The sequence below is a fragment of the Varanus komodoensis genome, unplaced genomic scaffold, assembly GCF_004798865.1.
Source record: "Varanus komodoensis strain SLA01 unplaced genomic scaffold, ASM479886v1 scaffold24, whole genome shotgun sequence".
Taxonomy (NCBI): domain Eukaryota; kingdom Metazoa; phylum Chordata; class Lepidosauria; order Squamata; family Varanidae; genus Varanus; species Varanus komodoensis.
In genome coordinates, this window is record NW_025335641.1 from 15,974,982 (window position 1) to 15,999,621 (window position 24,640).

At 43.4% G+C, this 24,640-nt stretch overlaps 1 protein-coding gene across 4 annotated transcripts in view; it reads right to left on the minus strand.

Annotated features, from left to right (window-relative positions):
• The window catches only part of CAMSAP2 (calmodulin regulated spectrin associated protein family member 2), a 124,928-nt gene that overhangs the window by 2,977 nt on the left and 97,311 nt on the right, over positions 1-24,640 (minus strand). For 3 of the 4 annotated variants that reach the window (XM_044432428.1, XM_044432427.1, XM_044432429.1), the window contains 10 exons: positions 19,060-19,153; positions 17,381-17,474; positions 14,296-14,378; positions 13,090-13,159; positions 9,298-11,500; positions 8,136-8,272; positions 6,278-6,498; positions 5,028-5,100; positions 3,095-3,210; positions 1,987-2,105 (listed from right to left, as the gene is read on the minus strand). In XM_044432428.1, coding sequence (XP_044288363.1) covers positions 1,987-2,105; positions 3,095-3,210; positions 5,028-5,100; positions 6,278-6,498; positions 8,136-8,272; positions 9,298-11,500; positions 13,090-13,159; positions 14,296-14,378; positions 17,381-17,474; positions 19,060-19,153 — 3,210 coding nt within the window. The remainder of the gene's footprint in view (positions 1-1,986; positions 2,106-3,094; positions 3,211-5,027; positions 5,101-6,277; positions 6,499-8,135; positions 8,273-9,297; positions 11,501-13,089; positions 13,160-14,295; positions 14,379-17,380; positions 17,475-19,059; positions 19,154-24,640) is intronic. The other variant, XM_044432430.1, reaches the window with a different exon arrangement.

The following is a 24,640-nucleotide window of genomic DNA, read 5'->3' on the forward strand; positions in this document are numbered from 1 at the left end:
AGTGTCTTTTACTGTAATAATTTTTTTTGACTTGGTTGCACACCTGATGGCATTTTCGCGGTGACTGCATGTTTTCATTTCACTTACACTTCAAACTGAGAAGCACTGTTCGAACTACAGAGTGATTTTATCTTGACTCTGAAGTTCTAACTTTGGATCATTCGAAGTGAGCGACATTTGAACTACGAGGCACCACTGTACATCTAAAAATACAGGTTGCTATGAGAAACATAGAAACAGATTGAGTCAGAAGGGGCCTCCCGGGCCATCTAGTCTGACCTCCGGCACTAGCCGGCTCCGCTCACGACATGCCCATCATGTGCATGTCCAGCCTATCTTTGAACACTTTGAACAGAAGCTCATGTTGCGCTCTGACTGCTATTATTTTTTCGCTGGACTGCTCTACAGGGAGTTTCACGTGTAAAATACCATTCAAGTTTCTCAAGGATACCTAATTGTAAGCCGGCTTCTGTCACTTGTAGAGTTAATGCAGTAGTCCAGAAGACTAGAGCGAAACTTTTGGCTTGAACGGTTTGGCAAAGTTAAGCCGAACAACAGGAGATTCCAGTCTGACAAAAGTACTTCTTCACATAGTGCAGTTAGCTCACTGAATTCAATGCAGGAGACAGAGTGCCAGCTACCACCTTAGAAGGTTATAAGGATGATGGGACAAACTGTAAGTCATGTTGGATACAGGTTACCTTTAGTCTCAGAGGCAAAATGCCTCTGCTGCGAAGCGCAATGGGAGGGAGCCCTAATCACCTGTCTGTGGACTTCTAGGATGCATCAGACTGCCACTGTGGAAAGCTGGACTAGATGGGCATGTGGCAGTTATGCCCAAGAACATGTGCAAAGTTTTTACCTTCTGCAAATCTTGAAGCTTTGGAAAAACTAGTCTGTAATATACCTAAAAGCATAGCGCTTCTTTACCTGATTTTTTTTAGAGTTTGTAGAGCCGGATCCTTAAGATAGTTTCTTTCCTGAAGCTTCCAAACCTGTCCTTAGGTCAGGGTGGCAAATCTACAACCTGCCCAAGTTTGCTGCACAAGATCCCCTTCAGATGAGATAAAGCAGCAGTGTTCCGATACAGAGATCACCGCAGCAGCCTCCGCGTCATTCTCTCTTTTTCATGCCTGGAGGCGGCACCTGCCCAGACGGCAGCCGTGGAGCACCTCATGGGCTGCTTTCTCTGGTCCGGCAGCGTCATTTCCTCCCCACGAGAGGAAATTATGCTTGGAAAGTAGCGCTGTCATATCTCAACACATTGCCAAAGGAACCTTCCACTGCGCCTGGTCTAGCAGGCGAGCCTCAGGGCCCAGATTGATTTCCTACAGGCTTTTCCCACTTCATTCCGCAGCTTCTTGCTAATGGCTGCCCGGAGGCATAATCCTGGGCTTTGGCCCCAAGGCAGTGACCTTGTCATCTGTCTCTTCCTTGCAGCCCATGCATTGTACATGCTTGAAACACAACAAAGTCTAACCAATGACTGTGCCCAGTGCTTTTTTTGTAAGAAAAACGGTGCCGGAACTCATGAAATTATTTACCTTTCGCATGTAGTCAATCACTGTACACACCCACACACATCAGTTGTGTAATGAAACATAACAGTTGCCACCTGCAGTAAACACTCAGCGCGCGACCACACAACCAGTCACAAGCCAAGCAGTGCCACAAGCTGAGCAGCGCCATCACAACCAGCGCGGATGAAGTATGCATGCATCGGACTCGATGCACAAGCAGCCCGCATGCACCGTTTTAATGATTTTGCCGCCGACCTGCTACACTCGACAGGGCGATTCAAATCCACATGGACCAAACATCAAATTTTCAAAAGTTACTTTTAAAACTTGGAAAATCTGTTGAAAAAAGGTGCCGGAACTCTGTTCTGGTGCGTTCTATGACAAAAAAAGCACTGGAAAACCCTGTGTATCAAATACATTTAGAGTTTAAGTTTCCTTCTTTCCCCACTTTACAGGTTAGCTTTACCTCCAATATTTTATTCTTCTGACCTTCGTTTACTTTCCCAGCCAAGCAACAGTGTGCCAGAGCATTTTGGATGATGTGCTTGTTGGATTTTGCACTGGGTTCTTTGTATAGCTTTGGCCCTAGAAATAGAATCAGTCATTCAAGCAAAATCAATACGACTCAGAAACACAACCCTTAAAACATTATGCACTGTTTCCCCATTTTTCACAAAGACAGTTAATACGAATGATACACTCATACCCTGATGGTATGCCTTTCATAATATCACAAAAAAGGACTTTGTGGTCCTCCACCTGCCTTTCATATGCTTTTTTCATTTGACATATTCTTATAAGAATCACATGCATTTCTAAAAGTTTTTAAGAATTCTTTCACCTAATGTAAAAAATAAGACTGTACTATTTCTCTCCACTTACTACTATTATTGTAAAGAACCTTCCTGGAAGTAATCCCCTTTCACTTGTTTCCTACTAAAACATTGAGCATCACAGCTTGGACTGCAGTACTGCCCATTCCTCAGCACTTGTGTATGCAAATGAGCACTTCCACAACTCCTTGTTGCTGAAGGACCACCAGGTTTTGGGAACTGATTGCCAGTTTCCAGATGCCGAACAGCATGGATAGAAGTAAAGGTTGACTATCTGCAGTGTAACTGTGCCAATACAAAGCACCTGTGTAAATGGAATTGATGCTCATGCATGAACAAGAAGTAAAGACACGAGCGTACAGGTAGAATCTTACATTCTGGTAAATGCAAGGGAAAAAGGTACTTCTAATCCACTAAAATGGGGGGTGGGGTGCCCTGACACCTCGAATTTCCACTGCTGATTGTGCAGTTGCAATTATGGCCATGACTGCTGTATCTGCTGCAACCCACTGTAGATCTTGTCTCTACATCCACTCTCAGCCATCCATGTGGATGGCACCTTCCTCACCGGCAGAAGCAACAAGAAGTACCTGATTGGTGTCAGGATTGCTGGAGGAATAGAGAGAAGGCTCTCCGGCCCCGATTTCCCTCAGCCATCCATAGACCATGCCAACAGTTTTGGAACAAGAGCATTTTGAAATTCCCAGTGAGCTTCCATCAAACAACACTCACAATACCAACCTGTATATTCTGTAGCAGAAGCCACTGAAGAGGTTGTGGATGCATTTTCCCAGTCCTTTTCCCCGTTACGACTACCGCAGCGGCTTGGCGATAAGAATGCTTCCACGGACTCAGACCTAAACATTGTATTCAGAACAACCACAGTTTGCATTTGCTCGTATTTTATACTGAAAGATCTGTATATGAACACTACATAGGGAGGACCATCACAACTGGGTCCACACCCTTACAGAGGGAAAGGCCAGCTCCGAGCTCAAACCTCACGAGGAAGTGGTCTGACCATGACAAGGGAGTCAGACAAATTCCTCACCCTCATATCACCCTCTTCCTACCCTGTTGAGAAAACCAGGTCAAGCATGTGACCACGTTCATGGGTTGGGCCTATGGCATGTTGAGAGAGCCCCATGGCCATCATGGAGGCCATGAAGTCCTGAGCCACCCCGGTCAGAACAGTCTTGGCATGGAGACTGAAGTCCCCCAGGACCAACATCCTGGGGGTCTTCAACACCAGGTCCAAGACAATCTCCATCAGCTCAGGCAGGGAGTCTGATGGGCAGAAGGGTGCACAATACACCAGCAGAATCCCCAGTCTGTCTTGATTGCCCAGCACCAGGTGTAAGCACACTAGACCTGGTCTCGAGAGAACAGGAAGCCCCACGAGGGAAATAGAAGGTCAGTAAATTAAAGTGACCCCCCCCTCCCCTCTGGACGTGGATGGTGCTGAACTAGATACCCAGGCGGGCACAGCTGAGAGAGGGATACATCCCCCCCTCCTGCCCAGGTCTCTGTAATGCAAGCCAGGTCAGCCCCCTCATCCACAATTAAGTCGTGGATGGGGGATGTTTTATTATGGACTGACCTGGCATTGAGCAGCAGCACCTTCAGGCCCGAGGGGCTGTTGATAAGCTTACCCGGAACCTTCTGGTTGGGGGAATAACCAGAAGAAGGAACAGGTGTCAACCATCTGACCCTCCTTCTTCTATGCCGACATGTTAATCCCCCAACGCCATATCGATCCTTGCCCAACACCACCCCAATGGTGGCGCCCAAGTGCTCCTCAGGCAACCCCATGGAAACAGCAGCCAGATGTGGAGTCATTAAAACAAATCCAATAAAATACAATTAAAACCCTCCAACCCACCCACTGCAAAACAACACACACAAAGTTCCAGGCCCGGCCCAGCCCCACACGGGCCCGAATGGTCCCAAACGGCGACGATGCCCTTAAGCCGTCGCCCTTCGGCCACCAGCCACTGGCCGTGGCTGGCGAGTTGAGCCTGCGGCCCCTCCCTGCACCCCTCCCCCAATCCGGAGCAGCTGCCACCCATGCCGGGGGGGCAAGGGTGGGGCCCATGGAGAACTCGCTGGCACAGATGGAGGAGCTTTAGGCCAGCAGCGTCCCCAGTCTCCGGTCCCGTGGTGGCCGCCATCTGTCGGAGCAGTGGCAGCATCAGCGGGCGGGTTGGCGTCTGCGGGGCTGGTCAGTCCCTGGGACTTATGGACCCCCGGACAATGTCTAGGGACCACAGAATTATTCCCTCTTTCTGTTTCTAGGTCTACTAACACTAGCAGAGGGTAAACACTGAATGAAACTAAAAGATGCTGGCTCCAAGCCCAGAGCAATCAAGCCACAGGAACACATGACTGGTGTTGTCATGTCATTGCCAATGCTCAAGAAATGGTGTGTCAACACAGGCTCATGACTGACTCACCGCAGCCTTGGAATTATGCAGGCTTTTCTGGTGGACACAGTGCACCAAGACGACCACACAAGCAGACATAGCTTGTTCAGAGAGAGGCCACCATTTGTACCAATAATTAAGAATCATTCAGAAATCATGCATCCAATGACTGTACCCTTATGTGGGCACTATTGTGCCAACCGCATAAAGCTGAAAATTTATCTCAAATGGCTAAATAGCTACAAATTTACCTCGGTGTTCTCTTGCCTGACTGCACACTTTCATTGTCGCCAGTGTTTAGTGATGCCAATGAAAGGCTTGACACTGTAGGGGGGGAAAAACATCAACAAAAAAAAGGAGTTGTGAAGCTAGATAAATACAAAGATGCTTAAAAGTATGAAGAGACAGAGAAAAGAATCTGTTGATTACATTTTACACCAGGAAAAGTAGATGGCTAGGGTTTCTAAGAAATATTTTCTCTTCTTACTGGTCTTTCGAATTGCATGTTGATATATGGAATGTGCTAGTACTGAGAAACCCAGCTCGTTGACTCCCTGCAGTGTTTGGAAGCAGGCCAAGTTGGGGAATGGAGTTTTGCAGGCTTCTGCCTCTAAGATGGGCAATGGTTTGTGCAATTTTTACAAAGCTAAGGAAATTTGCACAAATCATACTATTTCTGTAAATTGGAATCCAGAAAGAGTTTAAGCAAACTGTGCTCATACTATATGGCTTCAGCTTCTAATCTGTGCAAATAGCACAAATTGTGTATATTTCCTTAGTGTTTTTCTGTTTTAGAAAAGCCTAAATCATAGCCTGTTTTAGACGCAGAACTCTGTGAACTGGCTTGAATTTGGCTTGCCCCACAAGGCTAACAAATTAGAATCGAGGGAGACATACCTTGAAAAACTGTTGGATTTTCACCCTCTACCCCATCAGATTCCTCATACATCCCTAGCTGGTATTTTTATTCTAGCAATATTTTTAGATAGCAAAAAGCTTCATTAAGGTTTCCATAGCAAACCACTGAAGCAGATCAATTAGGACATGAACTTAATTGCACTAAGCTTAAGAATCAGCATTGGATCATTGCTATGCTGAATCTCTCTTTAAAGCAGAGATGATGTGCCAAGCATTGGACCAGTCAAACTTAATTTGGAGAGGTGCACTATGATAAGCCAACCTCAGCTTCTACCATCCCAAATATAATTATGGTATAACAAAAACCAGTAGTCTGTTTCAAAAGCATGTAACTTTTCCCTCAGCCAAGGGACAAGCAAACCCAGCCAAAAGAATAAGTATAATGAAAGTTCTACAGCACACTAAATTTCCCAGAATGTAGGTCCTCGAAGAGGAAACCGCTGGTCATCATATTTCAGTTACTAAAGGCACCATCTGAGGTAAGTTGAGAAGAAAACCATCTTAGAACTCCTAGCATTCCCCAGCCAACAAGCCATAGCTGGAGTGTCAACATCAATGGATACCCCCTTTCATTTTTTTTTACCTGGAGGACCTTTGATTGGCGTTTTAGGTGATTCAATATGGTCTCTGTGTATGGATTTTGGCCGTGGCTTCTTCTGTTTGGATGAGTGGGGACGGGGCTTTATGACAATGTCCATGTCTTCCATAAGTTTCAGCTGCTTCCGCCTCATATATTCTTGCTTAATAAATTCTCGCCGCGCTCTTTCATCTTCTTTCTTCTGCCGTTCTTCCTCGGACTTCCTCCTTGGAAATTCAAGATTGGCATCAGTAACACCATCCTTTTCTTTCTCACACAAAAAGGGATGGTCTCAAGTTTTATGTTAACAAACCACTGCTCTTGCATTTCCAGAACTTGGCTATGAAGGATATGTATAAAACTGGCTTTAGCATTCATGCTTACGCTAAAGTTTGTAGGGCAACCACTACAATAACTGGTATAGTCCTAAAAATCTAGTGGGATTGGATTAATGTTAATATTCAGTGAGCTGTCCCTTTAGTATTACAGCATGTGTTCTAAGAGCTGATGTATTATGATGCCAACCAACACTGCTTTAGCTTTGTGTGCATATTAGAACTGAGTGGCTTATTTGGTCGCTTAGTAATATTTACAGAAAAATGTGTTATTTTGAATGTTGTTTAGTAAAGTTGCATCCGACTCATCACAACCCCATGGATAACATTCCTCCATGCTCTCCTGTCCTCCACCATCCCCCGAAGTCCACCTAAGCTCACACCAACCGCTTCAGTGACTCCATCTAGCCACCTCATTCTTTGCCATCCCCTTCTCCTTTTGCCATTTATTGTTCCCAGCATCAGGCTCTTCTCCAGTGAGTCCTTCCTTCTCATTAGGTGGCCTAAGTATTTGAGTTTCATCTTCAGTATCAGACCTTCTAAAGAGCTGTCAGGGTTGATCTCCTCTAGGACTGACCGGTTTGATCTCCTTGCAGTCCAAGGGACTCGCAGGAGTCTCCTCCACCACCACAATTCAAAGGCCTCAATCCTTCGGCGCTCAGCCTTCCTTATGGTGCAGCTTTCACAGCCATACATTGCACAGGGAAAACCACAGCCTTGACTATACACACTTTTGTTGGCAGGCTGATGTCTCTGCTTTTTAGTATGCTGTCTAGATTTGCCATAGCTTTCCTCCCAAGGAGCAAGCGTCTTTTAATTTCTTGGCTGCAGTCCCTGTCTGCGGTGATCTTGGAACCCAGGAAAAGAAAATCGGTCACTATCTCCATTTCTTCCCCATCTATTTGCCAGGAAGTGATAGGACCAGATTATGCTCTTTAATTAGGTAAGAGATAAATATTGGAATACTGAAGCTCCCAAATAAATACATATTATCAACATTTTCCCAACCTGGTACAGATGTGTTGGAGTGCAACTCCATCATCACCAGATGGCATCGTTGGGATATACGGAAACTGATGTTGAATACATCTGGGAGATACCAAGCTAAGGAAGGTTGACTTAGTTTGTACACATAGCAGGAAATCATGATTTCTAATTGCATGTCAAACCTTCAGCTATGGGATGATGGGAATAAAATTTAATTATAATGACAATGACAGTGGCAATGTGATCCCGGCTTTTATCCAAAGGCCATCACCTACTGACGGCACCAACATTTCAGTTTTTATTCTTCATGTTTAGCCGGCAGGTTTGCCTCTTAATCCCTATACATATAAGAATCTGCAATTATGGAAAAACTGACGTTGAATTAGTAGAATTAAGTGATTTATGGGGCTTAGGCTAGGAAAATGGTTAGATAGCAAGGGTGACTTCTAAAGGTACATAAGTTAAGTATCTGACTAAATTCTTAGGCTAAATTTAAAAGTCATCTATCTCTCAGAAGGACTAGCATTTGCAGTTTCTCTTACTTTGTTTCTTCTTTCTTGTGTTCCAGCTCTGCTTCCAACTGCTGCTTCCGAAGTAAAGTTTCTCTTTCCCTTCTCAGTCGCTTCTCCAGTAACGCTGCCCGTTTCACTGCCATATCATTTTCAGGCTTTTGATCATCCTAGTGGCCACATTTACGAAAGAATCAATTTTAAAATACCATTAACATGCTGTAGTCATTGAACTGAAAAAGGCTCGAATTGGTTGAACGTTTTAAGGGTTGGTCTAAAATCACAAAGGAAAGATAGTCTAAAGATGTATTTTGGGATATGCAACTAAGATATTCAAAACCTCCTCAAAAATATGTTCCACCACTGTGCCAAAGCAAACAATGAGTTCACTCTTCTATAGTTTTATGACTCCTCAATGAATGGAGCACATCTGTGTTACACCAAACTGCAAACCTTCAAAACACCATGTTGTTTATTTATCATAGTGGTCAGCAATACAGTGCTCAGGGTACGCTGGTTCCCCAGTCCTTGGGCATCAACCTTATGCCAACCCATACCTATTCCATTCACTCCCCCAAACACACAGCCCCCAAGAGATGAGTGAATCCTGAAAACAAGTGCACATAGGCCCAAAGACTGATGTGCGTTCGGTCCCTACCCTCCCCGCCTGAAAAAAACCCCCACAAGCGGGCCTACAGGTCAGATAGTTAATTTACCTCTGGTATAGTGTGTGACAGAAAGAATTGACTACAAGTCTACCTACAGAGGCAGTTAAACTGATAATCTACCTAAAATGAGATACAGGAACTCTGTATTACCAAAGGTGTGAATAAAAGTGATGACAGTGGATAGAACTGCTGGGGAATCTTCCTAAATTGGTCTGGGAATGTAGCCAAAAATTGAAGTACATTTCCAAGTAGATACTAGGGTCAATACTGGTAAATCTGTCTTGATCCAGAACAGCTGAAACATAAGTGCTTGGGACAGGGGGTGGGGACCAGCCCAAGATTTTTAAAAGATCAATTTATCATATACTTCTCTTCCCTTTCCCCAAAGACCCTAAATGCATTAGTTCTCTTAAAAAACAAAACCTATAAGAGAGAGTTTGGAACTTTCTAGAGTGAGCTAACAGGATGCTATCTATTTTAGCATGACATTGTTCTAGAAATGTCTCATGAAATACCCGGTAACTTACCTTGAAGAAGAATCCACAACACACTTTCTGGTCATCCTCCAATTGCTCTTTGTCACTCTCACCCTCTGACTTCTCAGTGGGCTCTTCTGACTTTTCTGGTGGCTTCAAATCAGTGAGAGAAACTTCTATGAGGTTAGCAGTTTTGGGGGCAGGTGCTGGAAAAACTGGGGGATTCAGCAGCTCTTCACTTGGAGTGAGGCAGACCGTTTCAGTAATGGGTTGTGAGAGAACTTCAGACACTGTAGCTTCTAGAGGTCTGATTTGCTGTTCTTTTGATTTTTGCTCAGCTGGTTCTGCAGAAGCTACTTTTTTCTCAGCTTCCTTTTCACCTGCTTCTTCTCTGTCAACTGTCTCCTCTGCTGTATTTTTGACCTCCTTTAGAAGGCGACATTCACCATCATCTCCAAAACAAACAAATGACCGAGTTTGAATAGGTACTTGGCTTGGAGAAAACCTTCTCAAACGAGGAAGACTATCTACAGATCGTGGTGCAGTCAAAGTGCGATTCAAAGGTGTTATTTTCAGTTCATTTGGCCTAGGAGTCCTTTGTACTTTACTGGGGAGAGAGGAATTCTTCCTTGAAGATGTCTGTGGGGACTGGTGGGAAGGTCGAGAAGAGTCCACTGAAAATGGCCCAATGGGAGAAGATGACCCACTAAGCCTCAGTGAAGACTTAAACTCCCGAATTTGTTTCTGAGGAGAAGGCTGAGGAGGTGAAATCACCCAAGCCTGCTGCTCTCTCATCTGCATTAGCATTTCTTGCTGAAGCGACAGGCGCTGCATCTCCTGCTGTAGGAAGTTTAGAGAAGAATTGAGCTTCTCAATGGATTTTGTATATTCCAAGAGGTCACCTTCATTTAAGTTTTCCTCTGAAGGACTTGTTAAGTTACCATGTTTCTCTGTATCAAGTGGGGTGTTTGGTGACTTCAGCCACTTAGCTGGGGCATTTTCAGAGCTTTCTTTTATCATCTCTGAAGTCTTATTTAGTTGCTCACCTGGCTTCTGAGCTTCTTTTTCTTTCAGTCTATGGCTGTCTGTAAACACTTTCTCATCCTCTGCTCCAGCCGCCTCTTCTCTAAGTGGCGAAATCCCATCAGTTTTCTTTTTCACAACATTAAGGAATGCTGTTCTTCCCATTTTCTGCCTCTGCTTTGTAAAAGCTGCCTCCACCTTCTTCTTCTGGGCTTCAATGGCCCGTCTCTTCTCTTCCAGCTTCATCTTCAGCTGGACCATTTCAGAGGCCAGCAACTGCGTTGTGTCTCTTCCCTGAGGCAGAGGGGATTCCTCGGGTATTTGAGCCCAAGAAACAATGTGAGGAATATTTAGCTCGGACCCTTCTGGGGTGGTTTTCTGCGAACTGCTTCCACTACTTCGGCTGTCTGTATGGTTCAGCTTTTTGAACTTCTGCTCAGCAAAGCTCGTCATTTTCACTCCAGAGCTTGAAGATGCGCTACTGCCTGCTTGTGATTTGGCACTTATGGAGCTTGGACAAGGACTCAGCTGCTCCTTATGGTTGACGCCTCTGCTATCAAATTCGTGCAAAAATCGAGATGGTTCTTCCATATCAGAGTCCAGGCTTACAGTATAATCTCTTAAAGTAGAATCCTCATCCATAGTCTCTGGGATGTCTGAAGGTACATGGATTCCAGTATCCACTTCTGTATTGTCAGTTACAGGACTGAAAGCATCTTTTGTATCTGTAAGAGCATCTTGACTAACCTGATGGGGTTTTAAATTTGAATTTAGGATGCTCATCTCCGTGTTGTGAAGGAAAAACCCATTAGAAAATTGCTCTGCCTGAGAAAGACTGGGAGATTTCTCACTCTCATGGATAATCTGCAATGCTTGCTCAATGCTTGGTGCCTCAATGCGATTGCCAAATTCATCCGTAACCAACCTGTTTTGCAGTGCTCCATTTGGTAGGCGGCACGGACTAATCTGGTTGGCATTCCTTTGATTGCTATTAGCTTCTAGATCACTGCAAAACTCAACATCCTTTTCTTCTTCAATATCTTCACTTTCTTCTTCACCATTCACAGGCTTAAAGGATAGATTCTTTTTAATATGTCTGGGTAGCCTGCTAGTATTTTGCACAAGCCCTTCATTACTGAGAGATCTAGTAATTCCTCTGTTTGGAGCAGTCATATGGATGGTATCCTCTTTATCAAAAGAAATGTCAAACGATACTCCATGCACTGAAGATCTAAAAATTGGATTTAAAAATACAAAAAGCCCTTAAAGCAACCCCAAATCCAATATTTTGGTAAAAGGAAGGTATCCTTAATTTTATAGCATATCAAAGTCTAGTAACAAAATGCTGAATATGTAATACAAGTAAAATATTACTTGTTACTAGCATTATCTAGTCTTGTATTCATTTACATAACTAAAATTAGGCCTACACCAAGTGTTTGTTAATTTTAGGTTTTGAGACACTCCAAATATTAACAAAAATATTGCTTCCACTGAATCCTGTTTGCATTGTCTCTTCCATCTACTGCTGCTTTGGTACCCTTTCCCCGCTTTCCCGGGGTTTGTTTTTGGTTTGGCTATGAGATCCCAGCACAAGTAGTCAATGCAATCCAAGATATGTCTACTTGATATCACTGAAGATACACAAAGCAGACAGAGTGAAAACCTCTTGGATTGCCATATCAATCCCAGCCAATCAGATTGCCCATTGGTCTTACATTCTGGACACTTTCATTCTCTTTTGTAACTGTTCCTGAAGGATTAAAGGATGTTTTTCCTTGTTTCCAAATTTGTTTGCAAGAAGCACCTCAGTTTATTCATTTGGCTCAGGACTAACAAATACAGTTCGTAGTCCAACATCTATAACATACAGGCATCTGAAAAGTTAGACTGGTTTATTCCTTATTCTGCATGTCTTGCAAACGAAACTATCAAGTTGTGATCTTTACATCATTTTTGTTAGTGCAGCATATAAAAAGTGAACATTCCTCCTTTAGAACTAAGAGGAATATCCAGTTTTCTTTTGGTAGCTGATGAAAAGAACATGTCAAATAAGCAAAGGTAGGATGATTCACTGCACAATTTTAATTGCACCAGCAAGCCCTCAAATACTCTGTGTATGGTTTATTATAAAATTTATGGAGTGGAGTTATTCAAGCAGAGGCTACAAAAACATTTCTGTGTTAAGGTAGGTAGGTGCTGCAGGTCTAAAAGACGCAGTGCAAAGCTATGAGCTTGTTCAAACATGGCCGGATCACGGGGATGAGAATGAGCCCTGGGTTTGTGTGTTATTGTGCAACACAGTGACAAACTAAACTTTTATGGGCACTAGACCTGTCCTATCTTTCAAAAGGCAGTATGGGTCTTGTAAGCTGGATTTATGCCTCGGCATTTAGGCACACGATCCATTTCACTTTCAAGCCTGGATGGGATTCAGATTTATATTGGAGTAATTACACTGGTGGAAGTACACCTCATTGCCCCCTCCTTCTCAGGGCAGTCCGTCCAACCCCTTAAAAATGTTATATACAAAATCGGGAGATCCTGCTGAAGGGGGTCAGATGTGGTGAGATTCCAGCAAAACTGGGTCAAGGACCCTTCCTTGAGTTCTTCTCTTGTGGAAGAGAAATCCTGGATCTAACCCTCTTCGTGTGGGAGAGTACCGTGAACCCTTGGGATTCCCAGTATGTTGCTCCATGCATATGACATGCTTGGAACTGCTCAGGTACTGAAATCAAGGCACCAGCCTCTTGCATCACACAGAAATATTGAGTGACACATCACTGCCAGTAGGACAGCTCCAACTGAGAAAGTACTTACCTTTTTTCTTTGGGCCACGTCCCTACATATCCATCCATGTAGGACATAGATGAAGATCTTCTAATGCTGCCTGTTTGAAATCAACAGAACACAACGTAAAGGTTCACTCTTCGAAGACATTTAAAAAGAGGGCCGTATCCAAAGTTGCACGAACAGGAGAACTAGCATGCTCGGTGCAAGCAACACCCAGCCTAATGATGTTGTGACGATCATGTAAGGGCTTGCTCAACCGCTTGTGCAACAGGCTGTGGAAATGAAATCCAGGTACTGGATCTGGCACTTGTGCAAAGAGGCAAACAGGGTTCCTGTAAACAGTAGATGCTTTGCACTGGCAGAATGACACTTTCAGATGTAACTCCGAGAATTTAAGATAAGGTAGAAAATCAAATTTCATAAGAATTAGAAGTAGATTTCTATTGCTGATGTGAATTAAAGCAGGGTCCCCAAACAGCAATTTGTAGAAAAGTAAAAAACAATGTTCAGCTATGTTTCTGAACAGGATTATCCAAGTAAAATCTTGAGGACACTGAGTTAATTAAATTGTCGCTGACATTAATTAAGCTTGGTTCACAACCATTCTATGTATTTCCGCCAGCCATGTTTTACACAAGTTACATTTATGTGGACAATCCCTCCACTATGTACAAATGCTTTACTATTTAAAATTTAAAAGAATAAGCCATAGCCAAAGGTACAGAATATTAATATTATAATGGAGAAAGACTATAGAGTATTTGTTCACTCACGGATCCTATTTCTGAGAATGTAGATCTTTCTCATCTAACTTTAAAAAATGTCCTTAACTTGTTTTCCTGCTCTCTAATCAGTCCCACTGTAGTAATAATAGAGAGCCAAGGTGGTGTGCTGAACAGGGCGGACCAGGTTCAAGTCCTTGGTCAGCCATGCCGCTTGCTGAGCGATGCTGGGCCACCTACTGCCCTTAGCCTAACCTACCTCACAGGGCTGCTGTGAAGACATGGAGGATTAGGGTAGCAGAGGAACATGTACACTGATCCGAGCGCCTTAGAAGAAGGGAATAATAAATAAATTCCAAAAGAAATCAGTTCTAAGGCATGGGACTCTAACCAAAAAGAAAATTGGGCTGAAAGACAAAATGTTCTAGCATTGTGAAATGAGGAAGAGAACCTTTGGATCCATCCTGATCCAGTTAGTGAAAAGCCCATTCCCTTAGCCCTTTGCTATTACCTGGGGCAGATGAATAAGGCTGAGGGTGAGTGTAGCTGGCAGGTGGGATCCCGTGAGATGATGCAAAAGCTGGATCTTCCACACTGAAAAATGGGGTGAGGTGGGGAACATTGTTACTGTTGTTTCAGTCATTTAAACTTTTACAGATCCAAACAATCTTGAGATAAGAAGATAAGAAGAAGCAATCTTGTTATGTGAATTTAAGCCTGAAGGCATTCATTGATAAATCAGAACAATCAAAGTTATTTCTCCAGTACAGAGTTTTGATTTGATATGTACCCTGTGAAAAAGTTATTCAGTAATGTTGGTACTGCATAACAACCTGTATTCAAGCCTTCTATTGAGTTGACATTTGCCTGTAGGGTTTGAGCAAATCTATCTCTGCATGATAGTATCATACTTTCTTAAAATATCACCTGCATTGTGGTATTATGACATTTTAAGCCTTTGCTATATCAGTTTTAAAGGCTGTTAATTACTGCTCATTTAAAGTTTATGAATTTGAACTTAAGAACTGTATTTGGCAACCTTATATAAATCCTGATTTTCATCAACAAAATTATCTGCTGCAAAGGTAAGTAAGCAATATTATTTATCACGGTGTCTATAATTTACATGGAGAAGAAACACTGCATAGGAAAACAAAGTTCTCCTTCAGGTTGGCTTTTTCGTAGGTATGGAAAATGGAAGTTCAGGCACAGCAGAATGAGCATGGCCCCTTGTTTCACATACAGATATAATGCTCACCATTAACCAAATCAGCATAAAAAGGCTAATTGACTTCCTTCTGAATAGAACATTAGATACTAAAGAAGCTATGTATGTAGACTTACAGGGCTGTATTAATTCGACAAGTAAATCTGTGTACTGCTTCAGTGAGAAATGAATAAGAACAAAGAACAGCATTTCTAGCACAGCCACAATCTCCTCACTCTATTTTGGAACATTAGCAACTTAAACTGGAATAAAACCCTCCAAAATAATTACCCTACATTGCAATGGTGCTTTATTAGACAGTTCAGTAATTTTCAAATAGGCCCTGGAGTTTCCTCAGAAGCTCATAAAGGACAAATCCCAGAGGAGCAGGCATGGTATTCTCTTGCAGTAAGCCTGGCAGACACTTTTGTAGGGCCTGACAGATGGACAGGCCTACTGACCCGGTGCACATAGTAACAGCTCACAACCCATTGTGAGTAACTAGCTGCCATGGGTTGCCATGTGGTCAGATCCAGCCTGCTTTCCACAGGGGCCTTTTCTGGGGCAGCAGGGCTCTGACAGCCCATGACTTGTTCTAGACATTCTTTGACCCATGATGGGTTGTTGCCGCATCCAAACCTGGGAGAGCAATTTCATATGGCTGTGGGGACTGGCTAGCAAGCCATTTGGCAACAGCAGCAAAGAGCTAGCTGTTTTCAGTCTTCCAATGCCCACACTGGTTACAGCTCTCCACCTGTGCCCAAAGGGCATTTTGGAGCAACGGTCACTGGTCTGTCAATTTGTTTCAAAGGACCCAGAAAACTGCCATTTTTAAAATATAGTTATTTTTGTAAGTCCTTCCCAAGCGTGCACTTACGGCTGATAGGAAAAGTCTTGCTTGTTTAGTTTCCATGTTTTAATTGTAAGGCACAGTAGGAAACAGATTGATAAAATTAGACTTGCAAAAGGCTGTTGGGAGCAAGCGAGGTGGCGGGCTCAGGCAAGCATCCCGCCAGACGCGCACCGTGCCAATTTTGTTGATTCAGATTCTGATTCAGAAGAGGAATATTTAGATGGGACTGACCAACCGGATCTTGCTCAAGGTCCTGGAATACAGGAGGAAGTAGAGATGCCAGAGACTAGCTCAAGGGCAGATGAGGGGGCAGAGGTGGAGATGGATCCTGCAAAGCGTACAGAGATCCAGGAAGTGAGAGGGGCTGTTGAAACTGGGGAATCTTCAAATGGGAGTCAGCCGCTCAGGTGGCAGCCATGGCAAGAAGCACAATTGGATGAGAAGCACATGGGGAAAGTCACACTTGCTTTCACAGCTTGCCTTCCTAAGGGCAGGGTCGCAAGAGTGTGCAGGAGATTTTGGGAAACAATCACTAGGTTGGGAGCAACAAATCACTCTGTGCACGCTCAGAGATTTGACTGGATGATTTATGTGTAGAAACAATAAAGAGAATTTTGTTGAGAATGGCCCAAGGCTGGTGATTGTTGGAGGGAAGAAATGCAGCTAACGACCAAGGCTGACAAAAATAGTCCCAAACAGAATAGTGCAATTTTCTGGGAATGATTTTTAGGGAATGAAATATGACCCAATTATGCTTTTTAGGTGCTCTGAAAAATGAACAGCACTGAACAAAAAGCTGTCGTGCTTTGAGCAGGGATGGGGTTTCACATGAAGGACACGCTGGAGGACCAACTGAGGGAGACAACAGGCCACAGTAAGCATGATTGTCTGCGGGGTATACCATGGGCTGTTCCACAAACAGCTTATTCACAGAGCAGTGTGCTTTGAGAACCCAACCACTGTGGCATAAGCTTTCATAAGCCAAGCCTACTTTGCTGGTTGTCTTTAAAGAAACACACAATGCTTTGTTGCTTTTGACCTAAGATGAATACAGTGATATTTTTAGCATGTATGCATGAGTTAAATATATATGGAGGCTTGTGTTACTGCCCAACATGTAAAGGTTAGGTCAATCAATAAAAATATTAAAAACAAGACAGACATCACGATATTTGTCCTGATTATAAATGAGAACCACTGGTGTTATTACTTGGTTAGAGAAGAGCGTGTTACATTCTCTCTCTGACTGCCTAACTAATGGCTCGAGGGCAGGGCATTAGACAGGGAAAGGGTGAATGTTTAGATTATGTTTCCCTGTATCTATCATTTCATCTTACAATACTATACAATAAACAATAAAACAGGAGATACATAAAACATGCAGCTCGTATCGATCAGCTTAAGTTTAAACAGTTATTGGCACTGCTGGCCAAGTAAATAAAACAGAATTAAGCCAAGACACCTCATAAATTGTTTTGCTCATATTGGTTATGACCTGAAATATAAATATGTGCAAAAGAAGTCAGGGAGTCATACCTGGCTATCAGGCCAGAATCATGTGAATCATTTGGGTAGTTTCTTCTGTTGGTGTTTGCAGCTGGAATAGAGGATGCTTCCTTTGGAGGCTCAGCTAAAATAACAGTTTAAAACGTTATATTATATGGCTGTGAAAGCAAAAGCCCAAACACCAGCAAATCTTCACCTGGTCAGCTATGGTACCTACTGAAGACAGCTATGGGCATTTAGCGCCCATTTTACAACATCTTCTCTGGTTACCAACTTGCTTCTGAGAATGTTGAATGGGGCTCATTATTGCCCATGAAGGATGGAATGGTTAGTTCCTGGGAACTTCTAGGATCTTCCCATCTCAATCTGCCCACCTTCTAACACCCGAGGGGTAAATCTGCTCTTATCCTGACAAGGGTGACGTAGATTAGTCAAGCACTTTCCTGTGGCAGCACCCTAGTTTTGGAATTCTTCCCCCATGTCCCTTATCCACAACTTTAGCTTCTGTTGTGAAGAGATTTTTGTTCGGGACTTTTTAAAATGGACGATGCTATTGTAATTCTTTACTTATCTACTATACCACTTCAGTATTATATTTAATGGTTATAATTGCTTAATTGTAATTGGTCATTGTTTCATTGACCTTTACCTGTTGTTAGCTATCTTGTATGCCACTCTAAAAAATGGAAAGGCAGTTCCATGAAATTATTCTATTAACTAGAAAAAACAAGCCCACTCTTTTCCAGCAAAGCAGCAACACTCCCAAAATGCAACCCACCTGGTCTCACCATGTATGACTATTGTTCCAAGGGGTTTCACCAATTGTTGAATATCTTACGATCTCTTTACCTTTAGCCTGTGTAAATAGACTTCATATCTACCTCTGCAGTAGTGTGTGCTTTCTTCCAGATAAACCTCAGTTAGATAAACCTCAGATAAATTCAGTCTTCAACTTGCTACGGGGTGACATTTCAGGCTTGACAGTGTGAAGCACGGGGGGCTGGCTTGGACCCTTATTTCAGTGCCCCAGATATGTCCTGAAATGCTTGACATTTCTGATTCAGGCTGAGGTGAATCTAAGGGGTGGGAACAGTCTGTCTGGGAAATCATTTGTCTCTGACTGCCCTGCAGGGAGTTTGGGTGGCATCCTTCCTCCCTGCACTCTGGAGAGTGAACTTGGGAACCTCTGCTGGCAATGCATGAGTCTGCTTGCTCTATTTCCCATTCCTGAGAACTGCCAAATATCTTGTTGCTACTCCTGCGAAAGTGGAACTGGAGCAAGTACAGCACCTTGTTACATTATCCGCAGCGCTGCAGAGCAGGACTCTGGGCATACATCCAGAGCCTCCCTTAAAAGAATGTGCAGGAAGGCCCCCAGATGCAGCAGTGGTACAACCTACCGTTTGGAAAAGGTGAATCAATATACATGGAATCTGAAGGTGCCCCCTCAGACCACACAGCATATATCCAGAGTCTGAGTTTAGCTAACCATACCTCTGGTTATCTTTTATGCCAGAAATTGGTCCAGGAAACAAGATCAACAAGCAAAATAATCTAAATAAATAAAATGCTGGGAGACTTTCTGTCTGAACCAGTTCTCAATATGGCCCAAATTTAAAAATCGTTGCTGACCAGGAGATTAATACCACTTAAATCTCATTCACAGGGTGCACAGAAAGGGGAGTAATCAGAAGCAACCTAAACATTACCTTGAGGATGGACTACAACCCGAGGCTGCACGAAGGATGGCTTCACTACTTCAAACCACCAGAAGAGCTCTGCCATGAACACCAAATAGTTACTCTAAAACAAGGAAGTTTGGATAGGATTAAAATGTAATTTCTGCAACATGATTACCTGGCTGGAATAAAGGGGAAACAGCAGGGTTACTTTCAGTTCTTCCTTCTTCTTATCACTTTTGTGTTAAAAAGGTGTGAGTATGAGCAAGAGGTGTTACACACTTGACATGTCAAACAGCACGGGGAATTTTAAAACTAGGAGCCAAAATTGACATTTCTTTAAAGCAAACTACTTTGTCATTCATGTTTGCTCAGGACTGGGGGCCCCAGCATGGAGGTGAGGAGAATGTTACCTCTCTCCCCCACTCTGGAAATTTTCTAAGTTATTCCCTTGTGTCTTCAATGTCACTGAAAAATGCTATTGCTTGAAGGAAATAGTTCATTAATTTACAACCAGAACCCTAGGGGTGTTGGGAGGCAGAAATTTGGACTGGACCCAGAATGGGGATGGGAACCTGGATCACGCCCCCTGTACCTACACTACAGAAAAAATGAAACTGGTGCTAGTTTGGCTTTAGGGATTTAAAAATGCACAAAATACAAGGCACTGGCCATTACTTGTACATATCTGCAAAGGAGCTATATTAATGTAATTCCTTCTCATTCCTGCCTGGTGCCAAAGCCTGACAAATTGGCTCAATTAGGACTTGTACATACTTGTACATATCTGCAAAGGAGCTATATTAATGTAATTCCTTCTCATTCCTGCCTGGTGCCAAAGCCTGACAAATTGGCTCAGTTAGGACTGTACCAGTAGAAACAACAGTAATATGCAACAGCCCTCAGGCGATATCGGAAGGCTGAAATCTAGAGTCAGGCTGCTAAAGTGAACAGGTGGAACAGAATTAGGCCCAAAGTGGAAGGCATTAACATTGTGGCAACATGTTCATGGAAAATTTTCCTTCTTTTAGAAAATGAGTAAATGTTCAAAGGTTTTATTTAGGTTGCCCCTGACTAAAATGGCAGCTTAAACAAAAGAGGTTTCGATCAGGGTTATCAGTTTATATTCTTTAAACAGGGAAGCAAATAGGAATATGTTTTTGACACCTGGCCACAAGGTGGCAATAAAGGGAAAGATTAAAGCCTTATTTTCAGGTGTCATAAAACTGCCAGGGTAAGGTAACTTTTTGAAAAACAGATCTCTCTTTAACACGCACAGTTTATAATGAGTGTCACTGCAAAGAAGTTCCCAACATTGTACTAAGAGCATTTGCCTTTCAAATCTGAAAGAAGAATAAAGATGAAACAAGAGATAATGTTGGTGAGGAGGCAGTTCAAGCTGAAACAATACGGAGCCGACAGTCTACAATATTATTAAAGCTGACAGATGCAGCCGTTGTCTGCTCATCGCTGAGAACAAGCTTCTTGTCGCCACAGTTATCAAATGCGAGCTACACATGAAGCTGCAAGGAAAGAAAAAACCTGCCTTTTATATTTAGCCTCACAATAATGAATGCAAATGGAAATATATTGAAATGTTTTCCATTCAAGAGAGGAAGGTGGGGTGGGGATCACTTCAGCACTTATGGAGGGCTAAAAATAGATCATGCTGCACCAACCGTCAACGTAATCCAGGGGAGATCCTAATTGTTCCTTTGGCACGTGCAAAGGGTTGGCACAAGTGCAGCTGAATACGTAACTTTTTCTTGAACAGCAACACACTCATATCATATGGCAAGCTGTTTTTTTTTTTTTAATTATCTTCCATTTAAAAAAGCAGATTGCCATGTAGCATATTCCCTGGGGCTGGAGAATCCTATTTGCAAAAAGAATAAAAGCTCCTTTGGGCTCACAGAATTCATTTTATACTTTACGCGATTACTTAAATTCTGACCAGAGTGTTACTTAAATCAGTGCCCTAATTTATAGCTAAAGTTTACACAACTCCACAAAACTAAAATATGCACAATATTTTACTAGATTTTAAAACCCTATCATATATTTAACACTAGATGGCATGTGTGAGACTTCTGGATGTATTTTGCAAACATATTCTGACCTATGATTTAGTTTCAATTGGCTAGCCATTAACTTCAACACCATTAAAATGAGGTCACAATACACTGGCATAAAGGAATAATCCCTTTATTCAGTTACATCAAGAACGATTGAAGAAATTCTCCTCTTTAATGCAAAAGACGGAGAGGAGCCATATTCTGACTCCCAATGTTCTGGATGGGATATGGAGATTGCAGGCAAGGAGCCGGCAGCCCTATTCCTATCAGGAAGGCTGCTTCCAGACGCTTGCTCTTTCTCAGGGAATGCACTCCATGGTGTGCCACTGTACTCTAGTTTGTCTCTTAACCTCTGAGGTGGAACGAACTGGAGATTCAGCTCCTTTCAGGTGAAACCATGGAAGTGCTAAACCTGGACTCAGTAAAGGACTGGATATAGGCCAAGTGAAACTTAGTTGAGCCAAGTGAGAGGTGCTCAGGGAACACCATTTGGCTGAATAAGGCGCTGCGTTCAGCCCTCTTCCTGGAGGTTCTTGCACCTTCTAGACAAGTTAGATCTGTTGCATCTTTGCGCATTCTTCATGTGGCCTTATCACTGGAGGTCCAAGCAGCACAAAGCATGTTGCATCCACTAAGGCTGGTGCAGCACCAGCTGGAACGAAGCCAGGAGAGCTTAGCTACCTTTATCCACATCCTGGGAACATATTCTTTACACTACTGGGATACATTGTATGGGGAGCTTTGAAGACCATTCGGAAACTGCAGCTTAGTACTGTAGCATATTGGTAAAGTTACTGGCTAAGAAGAAAAGAGAATGACTCTCACCACGTTTGGAAGAGTCACATGAATGAATGGTCCATTTCTATGCACAAGTCAAAATGCCAAGTCATCTCTTTCATGCCCTGAATGGCTTTGGCATTTGCATATCTCCCTGAAAAACCACCACCTCCTACACAAACCTGACTGAGGACTGGATTAAGAACATTTGCGGAGGCCCTTTCTCCAGATGAGAGAGGTATTGACCAGTCCCGTTTGGTCATTGCAGCTCATGCTTCTGCTACTGCTGCCCCTCCTCCTCTTGGTACGTGACGTCTCTTGGGAGGAGAGCCTTCTTTTTGCAGGTATGCTGCTTCCTTCCCATTATGACAAACCCGGATTATCAGCATTCCATATGGCATAGCCAGCGTATGCATAAAGAACAAGTTTCCCTCTTTAGAATTCTGCAAGACATTTGGTGGTTCTCATGTATTTATCCACTGATGCATTCCATTTCTATACCAATAGCCAAATCTTGCTGGGTTGTTTACATAGATTTAAAGCTCTGTAACACCAGAATATTAAAACCATACATATGCAAGCATGTAAAACCATGTTACATGTGCAACAATAAAACTGCCAGCCTTGGAAAAGTAACCCCAACCATAGTCTTAATACTCAGTCTGGTTGGTGTAGGAACACCATGTGAATTATCATTGCATGAGGTTCAAAACAGGGCTTTTTCTGTTGTGGTGCCCTGGTCACCAAATGTGCTCTCCCCCGAGAGAGGTTCACCTTGCCCAGAGCATGGCTTGGAGCCGGATATCTTTTCAGTACCAGGTGCAACCCTGTTTATTTGCCCATGGGTTTCTGTGATGGTTTTCAGTTGCTTGTTATGGCAGAATTGTTGGATTTACTGCATTTGTGCAAGCCCAGTAATGAACTTTGAAAGAATACACACAAATCAAAAATCTTTCCAGGGTTCTTTCCCTACATGTACTGTCCCAGACACAGTTGCATGTCTTGAGGTAGCAATGTTAAATTTTCACAGCTTATTTTTTTGTACGCCATCCCAAGACGTTTGTAGTGGATGGGTTAGGAAAGCTTTTAATAAATAAAGGGAGGAATGCAGCTCATCTCAAGATAATCATCTTTTAAACAGAAACATGGAGAACACAGAAACAGAGTGAGTCAGAAGGGGCCTCCCTGGCCACCTAGTCTGACCCCTGGCTCCAGCTGGCTCCGCTCACGACATGCCCACCATGTTTATGTCCAGCCTATCTTTGAACACCTCACTTAAGGGGCCTCAACGACCTCCCGTGGAAGCCCATTCCACACCCTCGGGGTCCTAACTGTCAGGAAGTGCTTCCTGGCATCCAAATGGAACTTTGGTTCCCTGAGCTTTGCTCCATTGGAGCACGTCCTACCTTCTTCTGCAGGGGAGAACAGGTCTCTACCCACCTCCATGTGACATCCCCTCACATACCTGCATGTCGCCAACAGATCCCCTCTGAGTCTCCTCTTCTCCAGGCTGAAGAGACCCAGTTCCCTCAGCCTCGCCTCATACCCCATCCCCTGCAAACCGGCCACTAACCTTGCGGCCCTATGCTGCACTGACACTAACCTGGCTATATCCTTTCTGTAATGAAGGGCTCAAAACTGAGCACAATACTCCAGTTGTGGGCGCACCAGAGTCTTATAGAGTGGTAGTAACACCTCTCTCGATCTAGAAGCCACACTTCTGGCTATGCAACCAAGGGAGGCGTTTGCCCTCTTGACCACTGCATCACACTGCTGACTCATGTTTAGCCTGCAGTCAACCAGTACCCTGAGGTCCCTTTCACAAGTGCTGCTCTCCAGCCACTTGTCACCTAACCTGTACTTGTGACACCTATTCCTATGCCCCAAGTGCAAGACCTTGCACTTATCCAAATTGAACGCCATCCTGTTGTCTCCTGCCCACTTCCATAGTCTGTCCAGATCCTTTTGGATCTGGAGAACCTGTTCCTCAGTTGTGGCCACTGCTCCAGTTTTAGTATTGTCTACGAATTTGATCAGCAAACTGTTCACCCCTTCTTCCATGTCATTAATGAAAATCAGGATCTGCCCTAGGACAGAGCCCCTGACAGGAGCCCGCTTGTCACTGGCCACCATCCCAATGATTCCCCACTAATGGTTACTTTCTACTTTTGGTCAGTCAACCATGCCCTAATCCACCGGACAGTGCTTTGGTGTATCCCAAAATTCCTCAGTTTCTCCACCAGGATATCATGGGGCACTTTGTCAAAGGCCTTGCTGAAGTCCAGGTATACCACATCCACTGCATCCCCTCCATCTAGCCATCTCGAAACCTTGTCATAGAATTCCACAAGGTTTGTCTGGAAGGACCTGTTTTTGTGGAAGCCGTGTTGTGTGGCTGTCAGCCTCCCTTCCCTATCTAGCATCACTAGATCTCTCTCTATTATGAGCCTTTCCATTGTTTTTCCTGCAATGGATGTAAGGCTAATTGTATTTCAATGTATTTTATCATGTTGTAAGCCGCCCCGAGGTTTTGGCAAGGGGCGGCATAGAAATGTAATAATAATAATAATAATAATAATAATAATAATAATAATAATAATAATAATTAATAATAGGTCTGTAATTCCCCATGTCCCTTCTACTACCCTTTTTGAAAATTGGGACCACTGATGCCACCCTCCAGTCCTCTGGAACTTCACCCGTTCTCCATGGGGCCTCAAAAATGGAGGCCAGTGGGCATGAGAGAACCCCTGCCAACT